Below are 26,612 nucleotides of genomic sequence, written 5' to 3'. Positions count from 1 at the left end.
GCGAATACAGGTCCGCCTGTAAACATACAGATATCAGTGCACCCACACAGATGTACAGACTCACAGCAAACAGAGAGCACAAAGAAACACACACACACACACACGCGCGCGCACACACACACGCACGCGCACGCACACACACACACACACACACACACACGGTGTGGGTAGACAATACAAGCTTGTGATGTACCCACCTACAATACAGTATTCATCAAAGCTCACTAGAGCAGTTCTATATGGGGAAATATTTATGTTATGCTCCGGCTCATTTCACAGAGGAGAGAGAGTATCTCTATTGTCTTGTGAACATACGCACACTGAAAAAAAAATATCACTGCAAGGGTCCCAGTAGACATACACACAATTTTAAACAACACCAAGTGTACATGTTATGATGTGTTCCTGACATACCAGAAGAGGACTATTCTGTTGTTCCCTTTCTTCCAGAATCTTCTGGCGGCTTTGCCCCAGTCTGGGTACAGCTCATCTTGAAGCATCATATCCGTCACCTGCATAGTGAAAGAGGGTGTTATATAAACACAGGGTCATAAAGTCTGTATATGTCACACCAAATGCAAGTCTTTTTATTATACCTAAAAGTGATGAGAAATGTTACGGGGAGGAAGGAAGTTATTTATTTATAGCAGTAATATTAGTTTTAATTTTATTGCTAAAATCAGAAAAACTGAAATAGATCCTGCTACTCAAATGACATGGCCCACTTCTTTCTTATTACGCTTTGACAAAACAGATGTCAAATTGAAAGGTTATGTATTTTCAGTCAGGATAAATAAAGCTTAATCAAAAAGATAGAAACAGACAGAAATCTCCTGTAATGAAAAATGGCCATTACACTGAATGTAAAAAATGATTCTCTATTTGGATGTTGTTGTTGTTGTTGTGTATGAAGAGCCAGAGGGTTAAAAAAACACACTTGAGCACAAGTAAAATCAATTTAGCAGTCGTGGCACGCTTTGACAGCCATGGCGTTGTTAGGGGAAAATGCGGCTTTCCAGCTAATCATTAGAGGTAATTAAGCTAAGTCCTTCCCCTCCGATGCGTATCTGATTTTAATGCCTGTCTATGCAAATCCACACTTCTGGTGAGACATCCGAGCCAAGGTTACTCTGCCGATAGATCACCTCCACCCTGGAGGCAGAAGCAGGAGCAGGCCGGCACAGGATGTCACTGTGGCCCGTGTGTGTGTGTGTGTGTGTGGTACAAAGTGTGTGGGTGTTTGTATGTGTGTACGTAATGTGAGAAGAGTTGGTGTTATTTGTGTGTGTGTGAGTGTGTGTGTGTGTGTGTGTGTGTGTGTGTGTGTGTGTGTTTGTGTGGTGTGTGTGTGTTTTGTGTGTGTGTGTGTGTGTGTGTGTGTGTGTGTGTGTTTGTGTTTTTGTGTTTTTTTGTGTGTGTGTGTGTGTGTGTGTCTGTGTCTGTGTGTGTTTGTGTGTGTTTGTGTGTGTGTGTGTGTATTTGTATGTGTTTGTGAGTGTGTGTGTGTGTGTGAGTGTGTGTGTATGTGTGTGGGTATGCATATATATATATATGCGTGTGTGTGTGTATGTTTTTGGGTGTGTTTGTGAGCGGACGAGTGGTGTGAGGTGTGTGGGTGCTGATGCAAAACAGGCCCTTCCTGTCCGCTCGTCTGAAGATGACGCAGCTGGGGAAAAAAAGCGAGCCAGAGGTCATCTTGAAAGTGCCTTGTTGAATTAATGGAAAGTGCAGGAGGAGGGGGGCAAAACATCTCCACTAATGCCTGGATTCAGCACTTTCCCTTCCCTGGCGCTCTCCCTACCCCTCCCTCCACTCCCCTTTTCTCCTTCTACTGCGGGGTGGGCCGGAATACTAATGGGCATGCAGAGAGCGCTTGTCAAGTTCACCCCCCTCCGTCTGGTGTCAAGACTGCAGTCACTCCATGGGCTCCTTGCTCCCAGTGGACCCCCTCCCCCATCTGCTGAGAGAGAGTGTGTGTGTGTTTGTGTCTGTTGAATAAACTTGGATGCTATTGATAAGATAAGGCACTTTGACCACATCGATCTGCCTTGGGATTGAACCTGACCCCATCACCTACTGTGACCTCTCAGCTACCAGAAAACCACAATGGTGTCTGATAAGGCCGATGCATCACATAGCTTTTGGAATGCTTGAGTCGGGTTCACATTGTACACCGCAATGCGCTCACTGCGCGCTCGCCGCTAGGTTGCTCTTGGTTGAGTTAATGTCCCAAAAATTTTTTTGTGCTTGCTGCCGGGCTCACCGCAAAATACCTGAATTACAGCGCGCCACGTTGGTAATGGTTCAACTTTGACCGCGGCACGCGCAAGAGCGGCTTAGCGGCAAAATGGCACTTGCACTGCGATTTGCTCAGCGCAGCGGCAGGCCAATTCGCAGTGCTGTGCTGCAATGTGAACTCGGCTTCAGGTTATTTTCTAGTAGCTGTTGGTCTTCTGGTAGCCTCAGCAATAAATTAATATAAGTCAAATTATAATTAAAGATTCACCCACTGTGCTGGAAGTTGCCTATTTAAGAGCTCAATAATGTTAGTACATGTTTATTTTATTATGGATGCCAGCATGTCGGCAACACTGTTATGGAATGTTTAATAATCTCACATATAATCCCTATTTTACTCTTGACAGGTGTAAGCTGTTTGAGATGGTGAAAGTGACGGAATTCTCACCATCCAGGCTGTGACAAAGTCTCCCATCCATGTGCCCACTGCAGCGATCTTCATGAAACTCTCATTCCTGATGCCCATGTACTCTGTCACCATGTGCGGACTGTGGGAATAAGAGAGAGAGAGAGAGAGAGAGAGAGAGAGAGAGAGAGAAGAGTTCAGGGAAAAGAATTGCGCAGCTAAGTGCCATGATGCTAGCTGTCAGAACCAATCAATTTCAATGTGCCACCGTAAACAGTGAAGAGTGGTGAGAGCCTTACCTACAGAGAATGAATCAGCCACAGCTGCAGCTAGACTCTAATGTACTTCACCTGATTGTACATTGGATGCTATCACTATTACTATTGTGTGTAGCATTCAACAGAAATATGACCATGGCAATCTATAGTGAATTATGCAAGCTTTGTGCAAAAGGTCACACAGTCCAAAAAAGATACTTAATCATGAGATGGTGAAGTTACTGTCTGCGGCAGTTTTTGCACTAGTTCAGCCTCGGTGTTGAATAATTACAGTAGTATAATTATAACAAAGATGGCATTGAAATATCATAACTTAATTTTTGCTTATTTGTTAGATTCCTGGCAAACGCAAACCAGTCAGTACAGCTTTTGGAACAAAACAACACATTTATATAACCCAGGTTCTTTGATATCAAGAGATCAAGTCCAACGCTCCGATAAACAATGGTCACACAAAATACTGATTAAATTACATCTTTACATACAATACAAGCTTTAAATCCTTCTTATAGGCGTTTATGTGGGTAGAAGGCAAGATTCAAGTGCCTCTCTAATTTATTTCTGGAGAAGAATCCTTTTGCTGCCAATTAGAACAAAGCACCCCTCCCGTCTCCCATCTCACTGAAGCCTGGCACCAGGTGCATGGCAGAATCTTTGTTCAAGCGCCAGAAAGCGCTGCTAAGCACTGGGTGGCTGGAGCTATAGTCATTTGAAGACAAAAAAAGGTTACTAGCAGGAGCCCTAAAAAAGTTTCCATTTCAAAGACAAAAGAAAAGTTTTTTTTTTCTTCCCATAAAGCTATGCTGCAGGAACATCATGGGTTTGATCAGGCATCTGTGCTTTGGGCCAGAAGCATGCCGCACATTGTTAATGCCATCACTCCCTTTCCCCTTCGCGCAGGTTGAGCAGAAGCATCAGCTCAGGGTCTTGGGCCCACGTGGCATTCTCCACTTGAGGTGGTGTCATGTTGAGAAAGTGGGTCAGCCCTGCTTTTTTACAGCGACTCCAGCCTCGGTGTCTGCAGCAAGGTCTACTTGACAGACGTAGGAGGGAGGGAGGGAGGGAGGGAGAGAGAGGACCGTGTTGAGGTGGAGTGCTTCTTCTCTTTCATGTCGCCCAGACGAATGTCAGTGAACGGAATAAAAAAAAGATGTGAAGCCTTCGGGTAATTCAACTTAGAGGTCAATCGGCCCTTCTCTGTCTTTTTCATTGTCTGGGTGCAGAATAGGCAGGATCTCTGGCGAAGACAGAAACAGAACCTGCTTTTTCAGTGAGACACACTGATAATTGCTGTATCTACTCTGGCTCATTAGGCTCCATCTCCATCTGTGTGCATGTAAATGAGATCTTTCCAAATACTTCTTCAGTCCACACCTACAACTTATCGAGTGGCCTTGTGACAAATGGATTCTGTATGTTAAAACACGTTCACCGTGAGGCACTCCGGGGGTAACACACAAGACGGCCGCGCCACAAACACTCGACGCGATCTCGAGCGCTTATGGCGCACTAATCCCATTATACCATTAGCGAACTGAGACGCCTTTAATAAGCCTTCAGCTGAAGTTCACGTTAATTGCTCCGCCCGTCTTCGGAGTCATTAGCGCACATTACTTTACATAACGAAGACTTTCAGTTGAAAGAGAAGAGGGCGGTGCCAGGCTTGTTATGTCATGAAAAGAGAGAGAGAGAGAGAGAGAGAGAGAGAGAGAGAGAGAGAAGGTCTGGACAGCATCAGAGAGGTTGGTTTACGACTGTGTGTGCGTACAGCTAGGAAAATACCGCTCGATGACAAATCCTGTCCAACAACTTCACCAGGGGAAGGGGAAGGGAGAGCTGTGGGGGGGCTGTAAATCATACCCCATCAATACTCCATTTATTAGGCCGCCGCGACAGGCCGCCATTAATGTGAACGTGAGGCGCATCGTAACTTATCACCTCGCCTTACCGACAAATAAACCCCCCTTGATTAGAATGGGGATTTAGATCTGCATTAAGTCACTTAGATGCTTAGCAGCTTGGACGATGTCCAGTTTCCAAGGAGATCCCACGGGGAGCAGTTTCCTTGGGGTAATCAATAACCCCAGGCGGGGTTGTGGTGGAGTCTGTCAAGCATGGCAGCGCGCTAAATCAGTGTTATGGCACACATCACAGAAAACACTCTTTCTTCAGGGTATCTAATTGGTTAAATGTTGGTGCAGGGAAGAAGGATTTGGTTTACTTTTTTTTGCCTGCCCTTGAACGGAGAAGGAATTTGGGGACCGCTCGTTCCTTGTGATTAAAGACAGCGGGCTTTGACTTATTCATGATGGCTAAAAATTTAATGGCCTACATGGCGGATGACCTAATGAGAGAGAGTTCAGTGTGCTGGAACATCAGTGTGGTGGATCTATGAATAACCGGGGCCGAATTGACTCGTAAAAAGCTCAAAAGGAAGTCTAACAGCAGCCCCACACCCGACTCACCAGGCAGCATAATGAGCTTTTTAGGAAAGGAGAAGAAGAGGGCAAAAAAAAACAGTGTGAACTGGTGTTTTTCGCTCCTTTCTAAATTCGCAGCATCTCTCTCCTCTCACATACACTGTAGCTAAGTTGCACTCAATGAGTGTTGAGTGGGCGGTCTCATTTGCAGCGCTACTGGGACAAATGCGCTCTGTGCCCTCCTTTTCGTCACAGTCTCTCTTGAAACATGCCACACAGAGAGGACGTCCTGTTCAAAAGACATGAAATACACAAATCCATGTGCACAACCATGTGCCTCATCTCTCTCTCTCTTTATCTCTCTCTCTCTCTGTCTCTCTCTGTTTTTTCTTTCTGTCTTTCTTTCTTTCTTCTTTACAAACACACACAAACACACACACACACACACACACACACGGCTGATGACAGTTTCGGACTGCAGATGCATTTTGTCAATTCCTCCCGACAGAATGGGATCGCACTTCTGTGACCCATCACAAATTAAGACTGGTAGAGGGAGACTTGCTATCACTATACATCACTGAGCACACACAATGAGCCGGCATCACAGCCAGGCAATTATCCGCCGTGCGCAAACTTCCCAGATCAGTCACGGACCTCTGGGATGCCGTTTGTTGTGTGTGCAGGGAAAAAAAAAGAGAAGAAACTGTTCGCCTCCACCTAAGTGAGGGCCAGCGCTCAGTTCTATGTGAGCACAAACCCGCTCCCTACTGCCTGTTTGCTAATTCATCATAGTCTTGTTCGTGAAAAATTGGCGCTCGCTCCGAAAGGATGCATCGGTACTGTTCAAGGAAAAACCAGGTCGAATACTATCGCGCCTCGACACGCATGACACAAATACCTTGCTGGGAGTTTGGGAAATCAAGGCACCTATGTGTTTTACATCCCCATTTTCTCTGCCGATTATCCACTTTAAAGGTAATTTACTCTTGTAAGTCGTGGCAGTGTGTAAGCAGGTTGGGAATACAAATGCTCAAGCTCCTAATCATTTCTGCAGTGTTTGTCAGAGCACATGTTCTAGTCAGGCTGGGAAACAGAGTGTGAGTGTTGCTACTTCAGGAGGGGCACAAAGGTCGGAGTGCTTCCCATGAATATGTATGCAGAAGCAGCAACTCCCTCTTGAGGGACAGGCCTGCTCCACACGGCTGTCTGTGTATTGTCTCTCTAGGCTCGACTGATTCATGTCGATTGCTTCTCTTCCAGAAGCTCAGCAGGTTGCCACGCAGGGGAAAGAACCCCCTTATCTATTAAGCATGTGCTGAGAAAATACACCCCCCCCAAAAGTGTCTATGCTGCTGACAAAAACAGCCAGTCTAGTTTTGATTGTAATAAACTACAGAAGGGTCAGCTCTCCTGACCTTATCAATCCATTATATTAAATCCATATAGATGGAAGAGTGAAATTTCATCTGGCCGTACTCTGCCGCTAAAGGATTAACCCAGCTTATTATTGAACTAGAACAGGTAACATTTAGATCTCTGCAGTTGGATCCCCAAGCACTGTGCAAATCAGTGTGAACCTAGTTGTATAGTTTTATATTATTACAAGAAAACATAATATAAAACTGGACCACAAAGAGTGAGGTAGAAAATATAATGTCATAAAAATAATGTCAGTTTTCACGGTGGAAAAAGTATCTGCTGATGTGTGTGGTATCTAAAGTATATAATCTTATGAATTGTACTTCATGCAGTGATGACGGTGTAAGAGTGAGGCTCCATATAAATACCTCAGAGCTCTGGGAGAACTGCACTGAGTGACAGTGCTGAGTCACTGAGGATTTTAGGGCCCGTGGTCAACTGTGAAGAAGTGGAGAAAATGCACACACCCCCACCCACACATATACAAGTGCACACGCACACACACACACACACACACACACACACACACCCACACACATTTACACCTTCACACGGTGTGGGCAGGCCACACCACACATATCCGGCTACTAACACCTAGCCTCTTTGTACTTGCATATACTGAGTCAGTCCTATAGATTCTCTGCCATGTGCATTTACAATTCCCACTGGGCTTTCACAGCAGTCATCCCACAGACATCAGTCGTCCACAAGGCATCCGCTGACCCTGTGAAGTCGCTGGCCACCTCTCCCTACATCGTGTTGCTCCATTTCAGGAGCTCCCAATATCTGGCCGGGACAGAGCCATGGCTTCAAAGCCTCCTTGATATTATCAGGTGACCTCTGAACTGCAGTGCGACAGCGGCCCCAATGGCGGGGAAAGTGATGGGCTGCGGACCAACAGCGCTTGCCCTTTCACACATCCTGTATCGATCCACAGCGGACTGGAGACATTGCTATTCTCAGCACTGGCAGCTGAAAACCATCTGTCGTCCCGCACCGCTAGCATCGCAGCTCCAACATCAATTCTGACAGGATAGGACACGGCTCTCCTGATTGGCCAGAGCTTGTGTGTGTAAGTGTATGAGTATGTGAGTGTGTGTGAGTGTGTGCGTGTGCGAGTGTGCATGTGTGTGTGTGTGTGTGTGTGTGTGTGTGTGTGTGTGTGTGAGTGTGAGAGAGAGAAAGAGAGAGAGAGAGAAAGAGAGGCAATATCAATTTATGAAGTGACACAGACGTGGTTCTCCTAGGTGGGTATTTGTCTGTCTGTCTGTGTGTATGTGCATTTGTCTGTGTCAGTCTGTTACTATATCAATTTTGAGAGTCAGGGGACCAGCAGGTGCGTGAGTCTGTTTGTGTACAGAAATGGGAGAGAAAACAGGCCATCAGGTGAAATATCAGAGTCAAACAGCCTGCACTGCACTCTCCATCAGCACCCTGCACCTCTAGCCAGAGTAGACGTGCTGCTCTTCACTGTTGCTCCCACACCAAGCCAGCACCAACCCCCTCCCAGGGCACAACCTTCCACACCCACACCCCCACCCCCACCATGAAATCTGCCGATCCGGCACATTAGTCCAGCTCAGAGGTGTGTGTGCGGCTGAATGACAGGCATGGCGGTGGACAGAGGGGAATGGGGCTGCAGCCAAACAATGTGCCACTGGGCCAAAGCCCAGCTCAGAGAGAGCTCAGGACTGCTCTCCACCACCTCCCTGCCTGCCTCCATCCCTCCCTCCCTCCCTCGCTCCCTCCCTCCTTCCTGCCCTTCAGATGTCTGCCCGGAGTGGAGGACACAAAAGCAGCTCTGCGCAGTCCCACCAGCCCCTCTGTCTTGCTGCAGCTGTGACAGGGGCTCCCAGAAGACCACCCCTACCCCACTCTCTCTCACGTCCCCCTGCCTCCCACACACACACACACACACACACACACACAAAAGACTCTCACATGCACACACATACACAAACACAGAGACACACAGATCTCACACAAACACAGAGACACACAGACTCTCACACAATATCACACACACACACACACACACACACACACACACACACACACACACACACACACACACACACACACACACACACACACACACACACACACACACACACACACACACACACACACACACACACACACACACCCTCCCCCCTCCCGTCCAACGACTTCCCTCCAAATTGGGCGTGATTAATGAGTGCTCAGTGCGGCGGGCAGCCTTAATTAAATAACACTGCTTAATTAGGGGCTGATTTATGCTCATGATGGTGCCACAAGATGATGGGACAGCGCTGGGAGAGGCAAGGCCCACTCGAGTAGGCTTCCCAGTTCTAACAGCCCCCACATATGACTGTTGTATTATCATACAAATGGCAACGATATGTCATTTGCTAATAAGTACATGTTTGTCCCTGTGTGTTTACAGTGTGTGTGTGTGTGTGGGAGAGTAATAGGTCTACACAGTATATGATTAACTGTTGTTTTTCAACATTTGAGAGCATGTGAATGGCCAATGGGCAAAGTGTGTGTGTATGTGTGTGTGTGTGTGTGTGTGTGTGTGTGGGTGTGGGTGTGTGTGTGCGTCTGTGATACACCACAGTGGGTTTGCCTCATAACCTTTAGTTGGTGGCTTGCTAATCTCTGCCAATCTCACACTCGTTGTTTCTGCTGTGGTCTGGAAATGTTCCAATGCTACAAATTGGGCTCGATGCGTAGCTAATGAGCATTGATCCCAATTATATTGACAAATGTTTGGATCAGCTATAAGCCCAAATCATGAACACTTGGATCAGATTGTGGCGATGCAAGCCAGCCAACAGATGAAAGATACAGCTCAGTATAAAACCGTAGAGGGAGATGAGGTATAACACACTTCATATGGGCCCATGCAACCAAGGAACCAATCACAATCGCTTATCCGGCATAGAGTGGCATTATATTATGACAGATAGAGTAGTGCATTTAACACAACCAATGGCTGCGCTGATGGCGACAGGGTTAAACAGATATGGACGTGTATTTTCTTTGAAATTGAGTAAACAACTGCATTTAAAATCTTTGTTTAATCTTTAAGAAAGATTTGATTGCTGCACTTCTGAAACGATTTGGTAAGAGTGTAATGCACCAATTTAAGTTTAATTTCACTGCTGGTTACGCCCCTGGAAGCCGCAAGTAAATTAAACCTTTCCAGACCCACTCTATCTCAATTGAGATTTGAGAAGCGGTCTGGTGTTAAGCAGGCTAACATAGTGTCGTTTTAGCTAGGCTAATTAGCCTGTGGCTCATCCAGACTGCTCCTGTCCTGGTCTACCTCAGGCTCCTCACGCAGGCAGTCCTCAAGCATTTCACCTAAAGCCTAGGTGGCGGCTGTGTCACGGTCAGAGGGAAAAATCACTACAGTGAACCTGCCAGATACCTTATTTTCTCACAAATTTGTCTGGGTGAATAGTCGGGCAACGGGTGCGACGCTGAGTGAGGTCGGCCGTGTGTCGTGAATAAAGCGGGCAGTCAACTGAAAGGTCAGAGAAAATAAAAGAATATCAATGAGACGCAGCAGCGACAGATGGGAGAGTGGAGAGAGTCTGAGCAGAGAGGCAGCAGGTGAGAGACACTGCCTACACACACACACACACACACACACACACACACACACACACACACACACAGGAAGTAGAAAGTGGTAACAGGAGGGGGGAAAGGGGAGATCACAGGAGCGCACAGGAGAGGCTGGAGTTATGGGAGCACATAGAAGCAACTGATGCAAACAGCTCTTAAAGCAACTGTAGACTGTCCCATTGCATTGATTAAATGCTTTTATATGAGAGACGTCTAGGTGCATTCATTGAAATTCATATTGATCTCAATAGTAATTATTTTATTTTGTGGATATTAAAACCAATTATCTCCTGACACTTCTGAAGGATTCATCTCATTCTAACTTATTGAAAAACAATAGTTTATAGCTGTCCAATATAAACACTGGTAACATTAAGAGTTGACTCAGGGACTAATATTACATTCTGTGCTTTATAGAAGCACACATGTAGTGGTTCAGACTCACTATGAAAGAATTCACTAAAGACTCCTGTGAAATGAATACAAAGCATGCGCCTTCAAAGTGCGTACAGTTTCTCTTTCTCTCTGAATGAGGGAGGCATCTTCATGGCTACATGTAATGATCATAACCACTACGCCTTCATTTCAAAATCCTACAACTCAAGCACTGTTTCATCATGTAATTAAGCAAGATAATCATTACCTACTCAACTGAATACAATTAGTCAGTAACATACAGCACTGAAAGACAAAACGTCTCTCTGAAATGAAACAGCTACGAGGGACAATTGTCTTTTTCTTGACGATAGAGCCAGCTATGATCTTAAGGGTTGAGAGGGTGAGTGGGGAAACCTGGGCACAGATCAAAAGCTTTTTCCTGCAATAAAAGAGGTAAAATAATTCCCTCTCCTCTCCCTCCAGCTTCTCTCTCTCTCACACACACACACACACACAGACACACAGACACACCCTTCATGTCATTCTCTCCACTCTCTTATTCATTCTCTCTCTTCCTCTTTGTCTTCCGTCTCATTCCTCCATTCCCTCCCCTGCTCCCTTTTTGACTTTCCTCCTCGCTCCTCCACCCCACCCCACCCCACCCCACACAGTCTCTCCGCCCTGCTGTGGGTGCAGCGTGAGCTGCGGTGAGTCCCGTGGCAGGCAGCCCCGCGCAGGAGCTCGGCTTGTGGGGCGTGTGCCGACAGACAGCACGCAGGCCTCTCACAGGTCTGCTGTCAACACAGATGTAAACACTAATTGTTTGTGGCAGAGCTGAGCTGAGTCCTCACTGAAGTGCTGATAGGATGGATGGTTGGTGCGTGCGTGTGTTTGTGTGTGTGTGTGTGTGAATGAGTGAGTGAGAGAGAGATTGAGAGAGTGAGATTGAGAGAGAGAGAGTTAGTGAGATGAGTCAGGAGAGAGCGAGAGAGAGAGAGACAGAGAGAGAAAGACAGAGAGAGAGAGAGAGAGAGAGAGAGAGAGAGAGAGAGAGTGTATGCACGCAAGAGAGAGCAAGACAGGAAGCAAGAAGAATTGTTTAAACAAACCAATCACAAGACTGGGAAAAGCATTAGCTATAAGACTAGCCCCTGAACTGAATGGAGCACTGGATCCACTCACAGCTTTGAGGAGAGTTGCCAGCATATCGCTGTACCACAGCGCCACCTATGGGCCCTACGCAAAGAGCAGGGGAACTAGAAATAAGCCTCAGCAGTGGAATGAGCTTCAGCTCTCGTACCACCTCAAACTTGCTCATCATTGCAGCAACAAGAAACAAGCATGAGGCAAAAAGATATAATACTTTGGGTAATTTCCATCCTAAAAACAAAACTATTTACTATATTACAATCAATCACATAAACAAACAATCAATATGGATGACATCAAAAACACATCAGCGTAGAATTAAAGATCTTTACAGTCTCTTAACCAACATTGGAAGCAATGTAAAGTACAAAATGGACTCAAAACAGCTGACCAGCAGACAACAACTTAGCAAACTCTACTCGAGGATGACAGACGACCTACTGAGAACAGATATGAGAGCACCCAACTGCACGAGGCTGGCCCCACGCCCCCTCCTGAGCCGGAAGCCCCCTTTCTCTCCTGCCGGTGCCCAGCCATGCGTTACCTGTTCCTAAGCCAGCCACCAAGGGCAGATGTGATGGATCCTCCCATCTCTACGTAATCTCCCCACACATCCACCCCTGTGGTAATGGACATATTTTATAGTGGCTTTATGCGCAGGAGACATAGGTGAAATGAGACGGATCTCGTAATATATGGCAGAAGGCTGCTGTCAGCTTCTACAGAGGCCATATTTGTTTTTTGTGTCTTTTTTTTTCCCTGCTCAGCGTTATATTGATAGCTGTTAAAGAAAAAAGAAAAACAGTTGAGGATCTTCTTCATTGAAGCGCTGTCAGTGGCTTTGATGCTACGTTTCCTAGTAACCGAAAGCAACCTTGAGGGAATGTGTTGTATTCATCACAGCTAGCCAATCGCTTTCCATTTGCGTGTGAGAAATGATGAGTCTCTGTGTCATCTGAATTGTAGGACCAATGTCCAAGTGGCTGAGGGCACTCCCTTTTGTATCTTTGTTCACTGAAATGCGAAGAGGTTGTTATGTGCTGTTTGGAAGCAATAGGCATGTCCCTCAACCTCACCCTCCTGAAGAGAAACCATGGGCCACATTCAGAGAGCTTAAGCAATGGTGAATTTCACTACAGACAGAGGAGGCAGGTTTGACCTCAGAGCAACCACACCACAGAGATAACAGCAGCCAGACAGCTCTCTCACGGGGACACAGGTTTGAATCCGACCTGCGGTCATTTCCTGATCCCACCCAATCTCTCTCTCCCACTTACTTCCTGTCTCACTCTCCACTGTCCTGTCCAAATAAAGGCAAAAAGCCCAAAAGATATACTTTAAAAAAAAGAATAGAGAGCGGTTCAAACCCGTGACAGCTCGAGCTGAGCCTTACCCCATGCCGCCCGTCATCAGCAAGAGCAGGTTGTAGATGTGGGAGAAGATAAAGAGGAAGAGGATGGTGCTGAAGAACATGGTCATCCAGGAGCCATGGTCCTCCCGGAACATCTTCAGACGCAGGTATCGACCTGCGGGGGAAAGAGGAGAGAGCCATTAGAAACCCTTAAAACCCAGTTGTATCTCGTATTCACATATCGATACCTCAGTGGGGATCGGAGATGCAAATGGGCCCAGATGAAAGGCTGTGTAAGCATCCTTGTCAATAAAAGCCCTACGGAGAGATTTACTGTTGCGTTCACCACATGATGATCAGGACAAGCTGCTGAGCTTTGAAAGAGGAGGGGTTGCTTTGGCATCTGCAACTGGGCAGCGTCTAGACACTTAAACCGCCAGGGGTTTTTCAAACTGCTCAAATATACGAGTTCCAGAAAGCAACTCAAATTTATCTATCCACAGAAAAAGCATTTTGATCTTTCCAGCTATGCCCTGTATAAATTTATGATTGAATGAGCAAACAACCGAGATGGGATGGGAGGGAGTAATGATTTTGTTTTGTTTAACATTCATGACATTCACGACTGAACCGCTTAACTCCTGTGCAACATTGACCAATTACCAGTTCTGATATGATGCCATTCATGTTAAGCAGTCTGTTGCCTGTGAATTTCAGTCTTGGCGGGCATTCTCTTTGCGAGCAATCAGGTCAGAACGGCGTTCTTGCGTTTTATGAAGTTTCACATTATTAGAAGGATTGCTTTGACATTCATGACCTGTGTGTGCTTCTCTCTGTGTCTCTGCTTTAGAATCAAATTACTGGGAGATATCGCAGTAATAGAGCATGAGATTGATTCAGATATTCAGGCGCCTGCCCGGAATGCATAATTGTGTCCTTCCCACTCTCCTGTGATGCGGCAAAATTGTGAGGATTGAATGCTAAGTAATCCCTTCCTTGCAAACGTTCTGATAATGTCTATTAGTCCGCCATAATGTGCCATTAGTGATATGCCAACTCAGATTATATTATTATACAATGGTATTATTCTCTGTAGAAAACTCAAATACACATTTCATGCATGGGTACAGTTCCATTTAGTCTGCATTCTGTTGAGCAGCAGGTAGGCATTTGAGAGACTTTATCAGGTGAAGACAGCAACCGGTACAGAGACACCAAAGCATTCCAGTCCCAGGCTACTTCAGTATCAGTACCTGATTGTTAATCCAAAGAATGTCAATTGAAACATGAATGAAAATAAAAGCAAATGAAGCAAACACAGTAATAGCATGCTATAAAAAAAGTCATATGAGGCTCATAGTTGTTTTCACATCATTTGTTACACAATGGTATTACAGAGAGAATGAACAGCCTGATAAACACACAGATGCACCCTGCCGATGGAGAGGGGCCTGTTCTTTCAGTGCTGGTCATTTAGGCTGTCCATCTGTCACTTGGAAAGCAAAGGAAACACATCAGATGCCGCACCGTGATGAAATTCCAATAGCCATTATGTCCGAGGGACTTTTTTAGAGGGGAAAACAATTTTGAAAAGGCCAAAATGACTTTGTGTCTGACCATGCATCTGTCAACCATTAAGAATGCCCTGGAGACAACCTTATGCTTTTAAATATCTCTCTGTTGAAAAGCACCAATTTGCATTCTCCAAAAAAAAAAAAAAAATCACTTTTGAATTTTAATTAGTCCTGCTCGTCTTGCCTCCTGTTGCATCCACTCAAGTTTTAAACAAGCTTAGTCTCATAAGTTCTTTCCCCTCATTGCACAATATTCCATACTTGACATGAAGTGGATCCTCTGACATTCACCTATTATGAGCACTTAGGAACTGAGATGCACACACCATTCATAAAAAGGCGACTCTCGCTTCCCCGTTCTGGCCACGAGTGGTGCGGTTGGCGCTTGAGTTATGGCCCCCTGGTGCCACGCCTCGTCCCGGCACGGATGCATCATGCCAGCCGGCGGGCAGCTGACGGGGGCCACAATTGGCCAATTTATTTTCCTATTAAGGGCCCTGGCCAGAGACATCTGTGAGATGGCCTCACACGCTGCTCTGCACACACAGTCATACTCACCTTGTTTGCCCACCATAAAGCAGCAGCGGGACACTTCAGGATTCATGAAGAATGTTTTAAGTCCCAGAGGAGCTGGTTTACAACCTTATTAAATAGTTTTTCCCCACCACTTATAAATGTTTTGAACAATGCAATATGTTCAGTTGACAGGGCAGTCATTTACACCTGCTTTCATTTTTTTTTTTAAGGTGGCAGATATACTGTCCCCTGTATACAACCACGGAGAGGCCTAGGCCTACTGTACAGTACATACATCTCTGATCTTTTATCAGGTTTACAGTGGTAGACTGGATGACACTGACATACTTACACTAGGCTGCATGTCAACCCTATTCGTCTTAAATCGTCTCGGAATATTATTTTTTTTTTATTCTGCATATATATGAGGCCATATGAGGGACAGATAAATCCAAAGTAGCCTATGCACAGCGTTATCTGGATCGGACTCAGAGCACCCAACTAAAGACAAGTAGCTTGCAATGTTTCAGACCAAAACCCCTTATTGCTGCTTCAAGTATGAGACACTGAAGCATAAAAGGCTTGGAACAAAACCAGTAGAAAAATAGACCACATCCATTAAAATAACACTGATTTTGAGAGCAGACACTGCATGAAGCGCGAAAGGCATAACGCAGCTCCACCGCCGTTAGCACCGCTGTGCTACTCGGTGCGCTGAGCCAGTCTGTCCCAGCAGAGAGCAGGTGGATCCGCACAGTGGCGAGAGAGGGATTACTCCGTCACAAATGAGCTCCTCGCCGCTCCCCCGACACCTCCTATCATTAGCATTCTGGTGCTTTGTGCGCTACGCCGGCGTTAGCTACACCTGCACTGCCAAGCCAGCTAAATCACCCAGCATTAGCATTGTGCATGAGCGTACATACAACACTGCTAAGCTAAGATGTGGGAGTACCGTAGGTGCTTATAATTCAAGCACCGCCACAGGATATGGACCCCGGCCGTCATCCCAGGTACATACTTCCCTCCCTCGTTAAAGTATGCTGTGCTAATGCTGACTTAAATCTGGCCCTCCCTCCGAGGTTCTCAGTGTAAAAGAGCAGGCCTAATGCAGACAGGCCCCATTATGGATGCACCATAGGCCTATCTTATCGATTGTGCGGCTTTGAAGGTTTATCTTGGCATGATCAGATAAACCTCTTGAGTGAAGTCTGTGATTTACATAGGCCTACACTCTGTCAGTTTGATGAGTTGGCATGGCATGACACATCTCCTTGTTACACTTCTGCTTCTACGGTGATCATGACCACTTAACCTGTCATCCATTACTACTACTTTTTGAAGGTGGATGTAGCTTCCTTCAGATGGAAAATGTTACTGCACTGGATGAAGGTGTCGGCAGAGGTGGAGAAGCCTTTGTGCCGTTCGGAGGTCCATCTCGCTGGCGTAATTGGATCGATTTGCATGGCTGAACTTAATTGCCTTGAGTGGCGAGGTTGGGGCCGGGGTTGTAATATGGGAGCAGCCACGGCGGCGAAAGTATCAGCAGATCTGAGGCTCGATTCAGTCAGCCACTGCACAACACAGGGGCCACACACACACAGAGCCAGCCAGCAAATAAAACAGAACAAGGTGGCCTCCTTCCAGTGCCAAAGACCAGGGCCCTAACCTAACTAAAGCAACATTATTCAGCCCTCTGCCTCCAGTCAGCCGCACTGCACCCAACAGAATAAACAATGCAGGTCAGGCCAGGGAGAGGAATAAAGATGGGGAGAGATGAGGTGTAGAGAGGTGTGTGTGTGTGAGATATACACTACACATCTCTCTCTCCCTCTCTCTCTCTGTTTCTCTTACTCTGTGTCTGTAACATGTGCATACAACTGCAGGGCGCAACATCCATTATTCAGTGGTCATGGGGGTAAGAGTGTGTCTTAATGTTTTATCTGCAAATGTAAGCACTGTGTGCAAACAAAGCATGGCAAAGAATCACGAAAGAGCCAAAGCCTGTGCTTATGTGCCAGGGATGCTAGGTGATGTGCCTGGGCAGCTTTGAAATTGAATTCAGACATGGGAAAGTGTCTCCATCTAGTGGTGAATAATAGGGCATAACAAGTCAAGTTGAGCCCTGCTGACTACAGAATAAGCTACTGCATGCTCAAAACCTGATGATCATATATGATCAATAATTGTGATGCATCGGCTAAACTACATAAGGCTGTCAACATTGCTCTCAGTGCTAATCCATAACTGAACATGCATTTACCTAGAAACTAAATCTGTCAACACACAGAAGATCAATAACTCTATGATCACACACATTATTAGGATATTGCAAATTGGTATTTTTAAAAGCATAAGGTTGTCTCCAGGGTACTCTAAATAGCTACCAGATGCATGTGGGCAGTTGTGGCCTACTGGTTAGGACTTCGGGCTTGTAACTGAAAGGGTTGCCGGTTCGATCCCTGACCAGGAGGAACGGCTGAAGTGCCCTTGAGTAAGGCATCCTAACCCCTCACTGCTCCCCGAGTGCTGCTGTAGCAAGGGAGCTCACTGCTCCGGATTAGTGTGTGCTTCACCTCACTGTGTGTTCACTAATTCACGGATGGGATAAATGCAGAGACCAAATTCCATACTTGGGCGAGAAACCTGATTTACATTTACACAGAAGATCAATAACACTTTGATCACACACATTATTAGGATATTGCAAATCCAGGGTACTCTAAATGGCTGACAGCTGCATGGTCAGACTCAAAGTCCTTTTGGCATAAGCAGGTCAACACATATACAAGACGTCACAGTAGTCACAGACGTCACAGTCATAGATAGCTTGTGTGGGGACGCCCCTGCATTGACAGATGAAACCCAGCGCAGACAAACAAGAGAGGGAGCTCACAACTGCACCATCATGTTTTCTCTGCTCTTCAACGCCTCCCTCCACAAGAAAGGTAAGTGCCTCGGCCATCCACACAAACCCACACACACCTAGCATCCAATGGCAGAACTTTGGGTTAAAAATTGTAGGGGGTTGGGACCACTTTACATGTTCTAGAACAGTTAATATTTATGATTTATGGGGGTTGTATTGACTGGTTTTGATTATTGGTGGGGTTACAACCCCCCTATCCCCCAAATAACTGAAGTGCTTGCTAGTATTACACATACTGTATGCTACAAGACACTCAGATGATACAAAGAGATACAAATGCAAACTAATTTAGACTAAAGTAAAAAAGAGCTAAGACAATACGATCTGATGTAAAAATGCGTTTGACAACCATTTTGGTGGGTTTAGGATTTAAACATTTTTGCCCCTTTAATGTTACTTTCTGTTGTGTTTTCTATTACAAGAACCAACTTTTCCCAAAATGTTTAAGGCAGATTGAAAGTAGAGAAAACTCATTAACATTACTTATTTCTGGTCTTTACTCAACATTATCAACAAGAAAATTAGCATTGATCTGTTGATACTGTTGGCGTTTTTAAACCCAAAACCTTGTTTGTGAACAAGACCCTGAGGACCCAGGGCAATGAGACCTATTTAGATAAAGCATTAAGCACTCGGAGAAGCAGACATAGGCAGCACCATCATGCTAGTCCAGTAAACAGAAACTGCAAGCTGTGATTGAATTTACACAAAGACCACCACAATTGAAAAAGCTGTATCAACAACTGAACCCTTGAATCAATATTAAGAGTTTGCAAATCAGTCAGTTGCTTCCTGGAGACACTCGTGATATTGGATGAATGAAAAGGTTTTCAAAAACAAGCCATAAATCCACAGTCCTTTCTGGCCTTATCAAACAAGGAAACAATGACCAATGATGTCAATGAAGTCAATCAAATCTTTTGAAAACAAAATGCGCACAAACTCTTTGGAAGTGTCCATCCAGGAAACAATCATTTGAATAGATTTAATACTCAATAACCCAATGTACCACTGTTCTGAATGTCACTAAAATATCAAGGACATTCCCTACAGATAGATAAGAGTCATTATATTACATCCACAAGGGAAATTGACGTAGCCTATGACATACAGTCTCACATACTGTACATACAAACCCATAACATAGGTACCGGTACATAGATACTTTTAAGCTTGCTTGTCTATCTATAACGGCTCTGTTGCTCTTTCTCCTTCTCCAGAAGGGGAACCCTTCTTGGAGTTTCTAAACGACTCCTATCCCTTCTGCAGCCAGTTCATGAGTGGTCAGTGGTACTGCTACATCCTGCTGGTGCTCTTCTCCTTTGCGCTGCCCGTGGGCATCGTGGGCAACATCGCCGCCCTGATGGCCTTCAGCTGCTTCCGCAAGACTGCCACGCCGGGCACGGTGTTCCTGCTGAACCTGGCGCTGTGCGACACGGCCTGGCTGCTCATCCTGCCGTTTAACATCTACTTCACGCTGCAGCGGCCCTACCTGCGTGGTATCCACACCTTCTGCCAGCTCAAGAAGATGTCCTTCAACGTCAACATCTACGGCAGCATCTTCTTCCTGACGCTGGTCAGCTTCGACCGCTACGTGGGCACGGTGCACCCCATCCGCTCGCTGGGCTGGTGGGATGTGGGCCGGGCGCGGCTCTTATCCGGCACGACCTGGGCGCTGCTGCTGCTGGGCTCCATCCCGGACCTGTTCGTCACGTTTGGCGTGAGGCGGCCCGGCAACGTCACCGTCTGCATGGACCACATCCAGGGCCCGTTCGAGTATGTCAAGACCATCTCGCTGGTGCGCACGCTCGTGGGCTTCGTGCTGCCCTTCGGCGCCATGCTAGGCTTCTACGCGGAAACCGTGCGGGCCATCTGGGGGCTGCCCGGTCGGCGGGGAGGAGATCCAAAGCGCGGGCGCTCGGTCACGGGCAAGCCGCTGCTGCTCATCACGGCGGCACTACTGGTGTTCATGGTGTCCTTCGTGCCGTACCACATCATGATCGTGGCGCTGGTGTTCCTGCGCGTGCGCGGCCTGGTGACCTCGGCCAACACCGGCGTGCTGTATGCCGCCTACGAGTTTCTGGAGGCCATGTGCAGCGTCAGCAGCTGTCTGGACCCTGTGCTCTATATCCTCGCCAGCGAGCGCTTCCAGAAGAGGCTTCAGAGGCTCGGGCGTGGGAGATCGGCGAGAGGAGGGGAAGAACGAGGTGGAGGAGGACGAGGACCCCCCATTGGGCTCTGCAGCCGAGCCAGCAGGAGGGTGGGGGTTGAGGGATGATGACCTCAAAGTGGAGACGATTGAAAATGAACTCTTGAAAATACCTCAAATCACATAAATACAATGCAAAATAATTATATGAATGAATATAATGCAAATGAAATATCCTCTTGCCAAAAAATATATATTATATATAAAAAGCACCTGCAAGCTTATAAGAATGTCTTGTATGCTGATGCAAGCTGTGATAATCGTTTCCCTTCTTTATATGCAGACACCTCCATACATCATATTTAAATCACATTTTTATACTGTGCATTGAGTATTATTCTTTGGAGATCAGGATGGGCCTTACCATGTTAAGGGGAATAGCACATGTATTCACTACAGCATTCAGCATGATTAAACACACTAGAAATCATGTTTCCTGTAACCTTACATAAAATATTACATAAAATGTGACTCACTGCCCTTATTAAATGTAGAACGTATTAAATGTAGAGTGATCTGTTTTGAAAATGTTATGGTTATGGTTATGGGATTTGGCAGACACTTTTGTCCAAAGCGACATACAAATAACAACAATACAATAGTTAAATTTAACAGTAAACAATTTAGAAATGAAATGTATTCATAAACGCACTCTGAAAAAAAAAAACTCAAACATGCTATGTTTTCCTAACATGACAGGAGCAGCCTTGCACATACAAGGTGCTTATAAACATATGGCTGCAGTAAAGCTTAGCATGCAACATAAGGCGAGTAGTGCGTCCATCTTTCCCCTAAGGGCCCAGAGAGGAGGAGACAGATCCGGCTGGGCTGGCTGGGCTGCCTGGACTGCCCCCCCCCCACCAACCATCGACAACCACCACCCCCCGGCCCCGCAGCCTGTGAGTGGGGACAGGCCTGCAGAGTGCTACCAACCGTGGGCTGCGTGACCTGCTGTTTTCGTCCACCTCTGACTGGCCAGCAAACGTGAGGTCGAGAGGGGTGCCACAGTGAGCCGGAGCTGCAGCGATAAATCAGGCAGTGGAGGTGTCGGTGTCGCCGCGGGCTCCTCCGGGAGACAGGGGTATTTACAGCCCGCACCGTGGGGATGCATCAGGGGGAGGCGAGGGTGAGAACAGCCACACAGTCGCGGCCTCTGCCTGCCCGCTGACGCTCGCTCACCCAGCTATTTATGACCAAAGCACAGAGCTGCGGCTATCAGTCATCACCCCCTCAAATAAAAACAGCTAAAAAGGCCATTTCCTTTTATTTCCTCACACATTAGTTTGCTTTTCTCTTGTTTGCCTTTCTGTAAGGCCTACGCAAAAACATAAAGCTTTAACTGAACTAAGAGTGGGACTCTCATTTCGATAACATCTCCTCATCCGTTCCATTGGTACTTGAACAGGAAAAAAAGAGACAGTTCCTGGCAGAATGCATGTAATCAATCACCATCATGGAACAGCGCTACTGCCAACAGCTTGTAGTGACAAAGGCTGGGGAAGGCACAGTCATTTGAATCACACCTCATCCAGTAGAAAAAAGACTAGGCACACAGTGAGACTGAAACAGCTCTGCAGTGCAGAGTCTTGAATACTAACTGCCTCATTACTTTCTAGTAAAGTGACAGACATATGTGACCCAGAAGACATTTTACGGGCAAATGTAACCAGATAACTATGACAAAATAATCACAACACAGAAGGGGCTAAAATCGCAGCTAGCATTTATGCTGGGCTCATTGGCAACTTCAGTTTCTGCTTTGCTGCTCGACATATTCACCGCACTGCTCTTTGTAATACTTCCCATTTGGAGCCATGAATGCAATGTTTTTATCCATCAAGTTTGCTTGTTAACAAGCTTAGCTTGTCAACCATTTTGCTAATGCTCCAAACAGTTGAACGTACCTAGTAAGCCTATTGGTTCCTATTGGCTGATAAAAAACAAAGACAAAAACTAGTTTAAATGTAACTTCAGTGATCACATAGTTAAGGATTTTTTTTGTTGATATAATTTGAAGTGATTATTTTGTCTTTATAAAAAATCTCTGAGACTCCCGGAGTACCACTTCAGTGCCAGTTTGAGAACCACTGCATTAGACTATGACTGACTATGTTCATCTGTGTGACCAATAGACTTTATATGCAGCACTGAGAGATGTCTGTCATTATCTATAAGGGACTACAGAAGGTTGAAAATGGAAAACGTTGGGCAGTCAGTAAAACTTGAACCCAGTATCAATTAAGCATTATATGATATGATAAGCTTTATACATGTAAAGTACTTATAATTAATTCTGACATTAATCTATATAATTATTTATAAACCGATATGACTGCACTCATAGAACATAATGAAGCTGTAGTATGAGCCCTTCACAACTTACTATTATGACAATTTGGAGTCACATTATGGATTAATGTAGTGCATTTGGTGAATAAACAGCATTTAACATAAGGCAATGATATAATCAATATCATTATCAAAAGGTAAACCAAGCTTTATTATGCATTCTGGTAGTTAAAGCTGTGAAGGCTTATAAATAACATTGTAACGCTTAACGAGTGCATGTGTGCATGAAAAGTTACATAAATTTATGCCACAATCTAGATGTATCTGATCAGAAAGACCAATGAAAAGGCATGCAAGCACATATGCGCATATAATCTGACTCACTCACACACACAAGCACACACACACACACACACACACACACACACACAAAGTGATGAGACTAAAGCTCTGACAGTGAGCAGGGCCACTAGACACATAATCGCTCTCACAGAAGGATGCTGACCCCTAGACGCACGGCAGCCTTCTGTCCCTTTCCCGGCCCAATGTAAGTGCATGTGACAGAACCCAGATGGCGGCCCCAAGGCTAGAACCAAAGGACAACTGGCTGACAGGGCGGAACACGCTTGAAGAATGGCACTGAGGTGGCCTGATGGATCCCTGACAGACCTCATCGGTACCCTTCCTTTTCAATTTGTCCCAATAAAAGAGGACACCACAGAAATGGTCAAAAGTAGTAGCAAGGAAGTTGTCTCCAATGCCCAAGTGCTCAGGTGTGTCTAAGCTTTGCTGCTGCTCAGGGAAGTGGGAGTACACACAAAGCCGCTGGATTAACTCACAGCATCTTCATATGCAAGACCATCACCCATCCTAGTGCTGATACTGTGCTTTTTATTTATTTATTTATTTTTAGCTTAAAGGTAACATAGTGAGAAACTGATTTCATATTCCAGTCAAATCTGTTCTCCAGTTGAGTCGATTATGTAAGGCACAAGCTAGATATTCCCATGGGAAAATTTTACCACATATTTTTAAGCCATGAAAAATTAACATGTCCACTGTGCACTCACTGTGAAGCCCATGAGGACGTGTTGCAATTATGGAGCATCTCTGGCTATGCTCTATGAATAACGCTACAGTGGGATGAACAGTTACCTCAACTGAAGCGGCCTTATGAAAACTATATAAAAAGCCATTAAACCGCAACCAATAGAGACAAAAGTAAGCAAATCATTGCAACTTCTGCAACACACTACTTCATTACCTGGTCACCAGCTTGACCTATTTTGGATGTTGAATGACATACTGTATATTGTATTCACATATACAGTAGTAAAGGCATAAGCATACGATGAGTGCTTGCAACAAATTTGATCTTTTTATATCTGGAACAGCAACAGTCTGAAATAGGAGGCAATTGTTGGCAGCTCTGTGTGTTGGACAACAACAAAGAGTCAACTCAAGTTAGCCAGCTGTTCCACAGACATTGGCATACCACACCTCCAACTCCTCCTCGAAGGCACTAGCCCAGGAGTCCTTGGGAAGACGTGGTCATCCAGGCCACAGGATATACGGCTGCAAGACAGCCCCCTGATAAGCCCATCAATAGGGGCAAACATCATGGCCCAGGGTGGCGGCGGGCAGACAGAGCATAGGTTCACCACACAGCCCCGGGCTGGTCTTAACCCACATCGACTGTCAGTCTGCATCTCTCAGCTTGTGTGCACATGGCCACGTTTGTTTTCTTGAAGAAATCCATGCCGTTAGGTCATTCAGCCATGACCATGGGACCAATCTCTCACACTGTGGCTGATATAGTTCTCACTGACATGACAAAACACAATAAGCTAAGGACTGATAGTAGCTAAGGACTGATAGACCACTGCCACTGCAATATCTCTAGTAACACTTTGATAAAATACTGACAATCAATATACGTCCCTCTAAAATAATATAGGCGTACTAATAGTATTTGGTGTAATTATTTTTCACAATGACAAAACTGCTGCATAGGCAAGCAAAACGGGCAAATTCCAGGGCATGCAAGGCATTTGTCACAAAGACAAATTATGTACAAAAATCTCCTGTAGTTTACAGTAAGCAAGTGAGCAGGGAAAGCAAGGGGACAATGCCAGAGGGAAGGAATAGTGTAATTCACCGTAAAAATGAGTGGTTGTGAGTGTTGGAATTTTCTAGGTCATCATAAATGATGCAGGCAATGTGTCAGGCAGCCAAACAACAAACTGGCAAAATTATTTGCAATTTCATATCCAGTTCAGCATCTATGCAAATCTAACCTAATCTTGTTTTTGTGAGGCTAAACATTCTGGTACTTAAATAGACCCTCAAGAAGGGTTACGAACGGCACATAATTTCAAATGATATGAAACAGAAGAGCTTTAAACTGTCAACCCATACCTATGTTATAGTAACTCAGCTGGTGGAGGAAGGTCTTAACATCACTAAGACCTGGGAGCCAGGGAGCACACATACTAATGAAACACGTTTGCCTGACCAGTAGAGTTGCACCGAGTAAAGTTGCACCGATACAGTATATCGGCCCAACATCGGTATTGGCCGATATCGGCCTTGTTGACAGATATTGGCTATCGCCAAATTAATATGATATTTACCGATGGCAGTGGCTGATGTTTATCTACTATTTTGCGTCAGGTCTGCACTAGTTAAATATTGTGATACGGACTGGGGCAATCACAGATGGTGCTATAAAGGCCTGAAAGACTTGAAAATGGTTCAGTTATTTTCTTAAAGGAGAAGTTCTATCTGACCTAAAGTGTATTGAAACATGATACCGAGTGTGAACTTTTGTCTCATAGCTCATCTCGGCTTGTCCACTGCACTCCAAAATCTGGCGCTAGATAGCCGATGCTACAAACAGGTTTTCAAAGGGGGTGCCTCGGGCATCGGCCTAGCCATGCAAATAAATCACTGTTTTACACCATTTACGAGGCTCAACGTAGCTCCATACTTCATTGGTAGACTTCCGAGGGCCCCGACATTTAAAACGAGACATTGAGAACTTTGAAAAAGCACTGGTAGTTTATCTACAAGACGATTTATACCGACAGAACCTTCAGGAAGTTTACCGTTCGGTCCCATCTTGAATTTAGTCACGATAAGTTGAGCGACGAGTACGAATATCAACAGGTATGATAAGGGATCAGATTGCAAAAATAATTCTGTGGAAATGCATGGATTCCAGTTGCTGCTATGATTAACAACAGGAATAAAGTAAACAAAGAAATGAACAAATATCGGTATCAGAATCTGTTATCGGCCAAATTGTTATTTTAAACATTGGTAACGGTATTGGCCCAGAATTTCACAATCGGCACATCCCTACTAACCAGTAGGGCCTTCTGTAACGTGCCATCTTTGATAAGGAATCAACTGAATAGACAATTGTATTTCATAAAATTCAATAATTGTGACATGAGACATACTGCAAAATGATGATCGTTTGGTAAGCGTTGGGTCAGCAAACTACTAACATGTTTGCTGTGTGGAGGTATCCCTCCAGATTATTTGTTTTATAATCGAAACGTTACATAAAGAAGGACAACTTCTCAGCAGTTAAGAGGAGACAGCAGCTGTGCTTGACTAAAGGCAGCAGTCCACGGTGGGCCTGGGTTTCTGTTAATGATGCATTATGGATGACATTTCCCTGCATGCTCAGAGTAGGCTCTCCTGCACTCTCCCTAAGTCCTGTTTTAGGATTACGTAAGAGCATTGCTAAATGATAGTTTGAAAGTCCACTCCCTCCATCTCTTTCTCTCATTCTCTCTGTATCTCTATTTATCTATTTCTACCAAGCCCTTAA

General features: G+C 45.4%; 2 protein-coding genes across 5 annotated transcripts in view; one reads left to right on the top strand and one right to left on the bottom strand.

Annotated features, from left to right (window-relative positions):
• tmem117 (transmembrane protein 117) overlaps positions 1-26,612 on the bottom strand; it is a 44,975-nt gene that overhangs the window by 11,270 nt on the left and 7,093 nt on the right. For all 4 annotated transcript variants that reach the window (XM_048256226.1, XM_048256225.1, XM_048256228.1 and 1 more), the window contains 3 exons: positions 13,300-13,432; positions 2,687-2,786; positions 415-512 (listed from right to left, as the gene is read on the bottom strand). In XM_048256226.1, the coding sequence (XP_048112183.1) occupies positions 415-512; positions 2,687-2,786; positions 13,300-13,432 (331 nt within the window). The remainder of the gene's footprint in view (positions 1-414; positions 513-2,686; positions 2,787-13,299; positions 13,433-26,612) is intronic.
• LOC125302891 (P2Y purinoceptor 1-like) lies at positions 18,120-20,612 on the top strand. The gene is made up of 2 exons (XM_048256232.1): positions 18,120-18,292; positions 19,494-20,612. The coding sequence occupies exons 1-2, from the start codon at positions 18,253-18,255 to the stop codon at positions 20,549-20,551; spliced, it is 1,098 nt and encodes a 365-aa protein (XP_048112189.1). The 5' UTR covers positions 18,120-18,252; the 3' UTR covers positions 20,552-20,612.

Source organism: Alosa alosa, chromosome 11 (genome assembly GCF_017589495.1).
Source record: "Alosa alosa isolate M-15738 ecotype Scorff River chromosome 11, AALO_Geno_1.1, whole genome shotgun sequence".
NCBI classification, from domain to species: Eukaryota; Metazoa; Chordata; class Actinopteri; order Clupeiformes; family Clupeidae; genus Alosa; species Alosa alosa.
The sequence above is the reverse complement of the archived record's forward strand: the minus strand, read 5'-3'. Positions and strand labels throughout refer to the sequence as shown.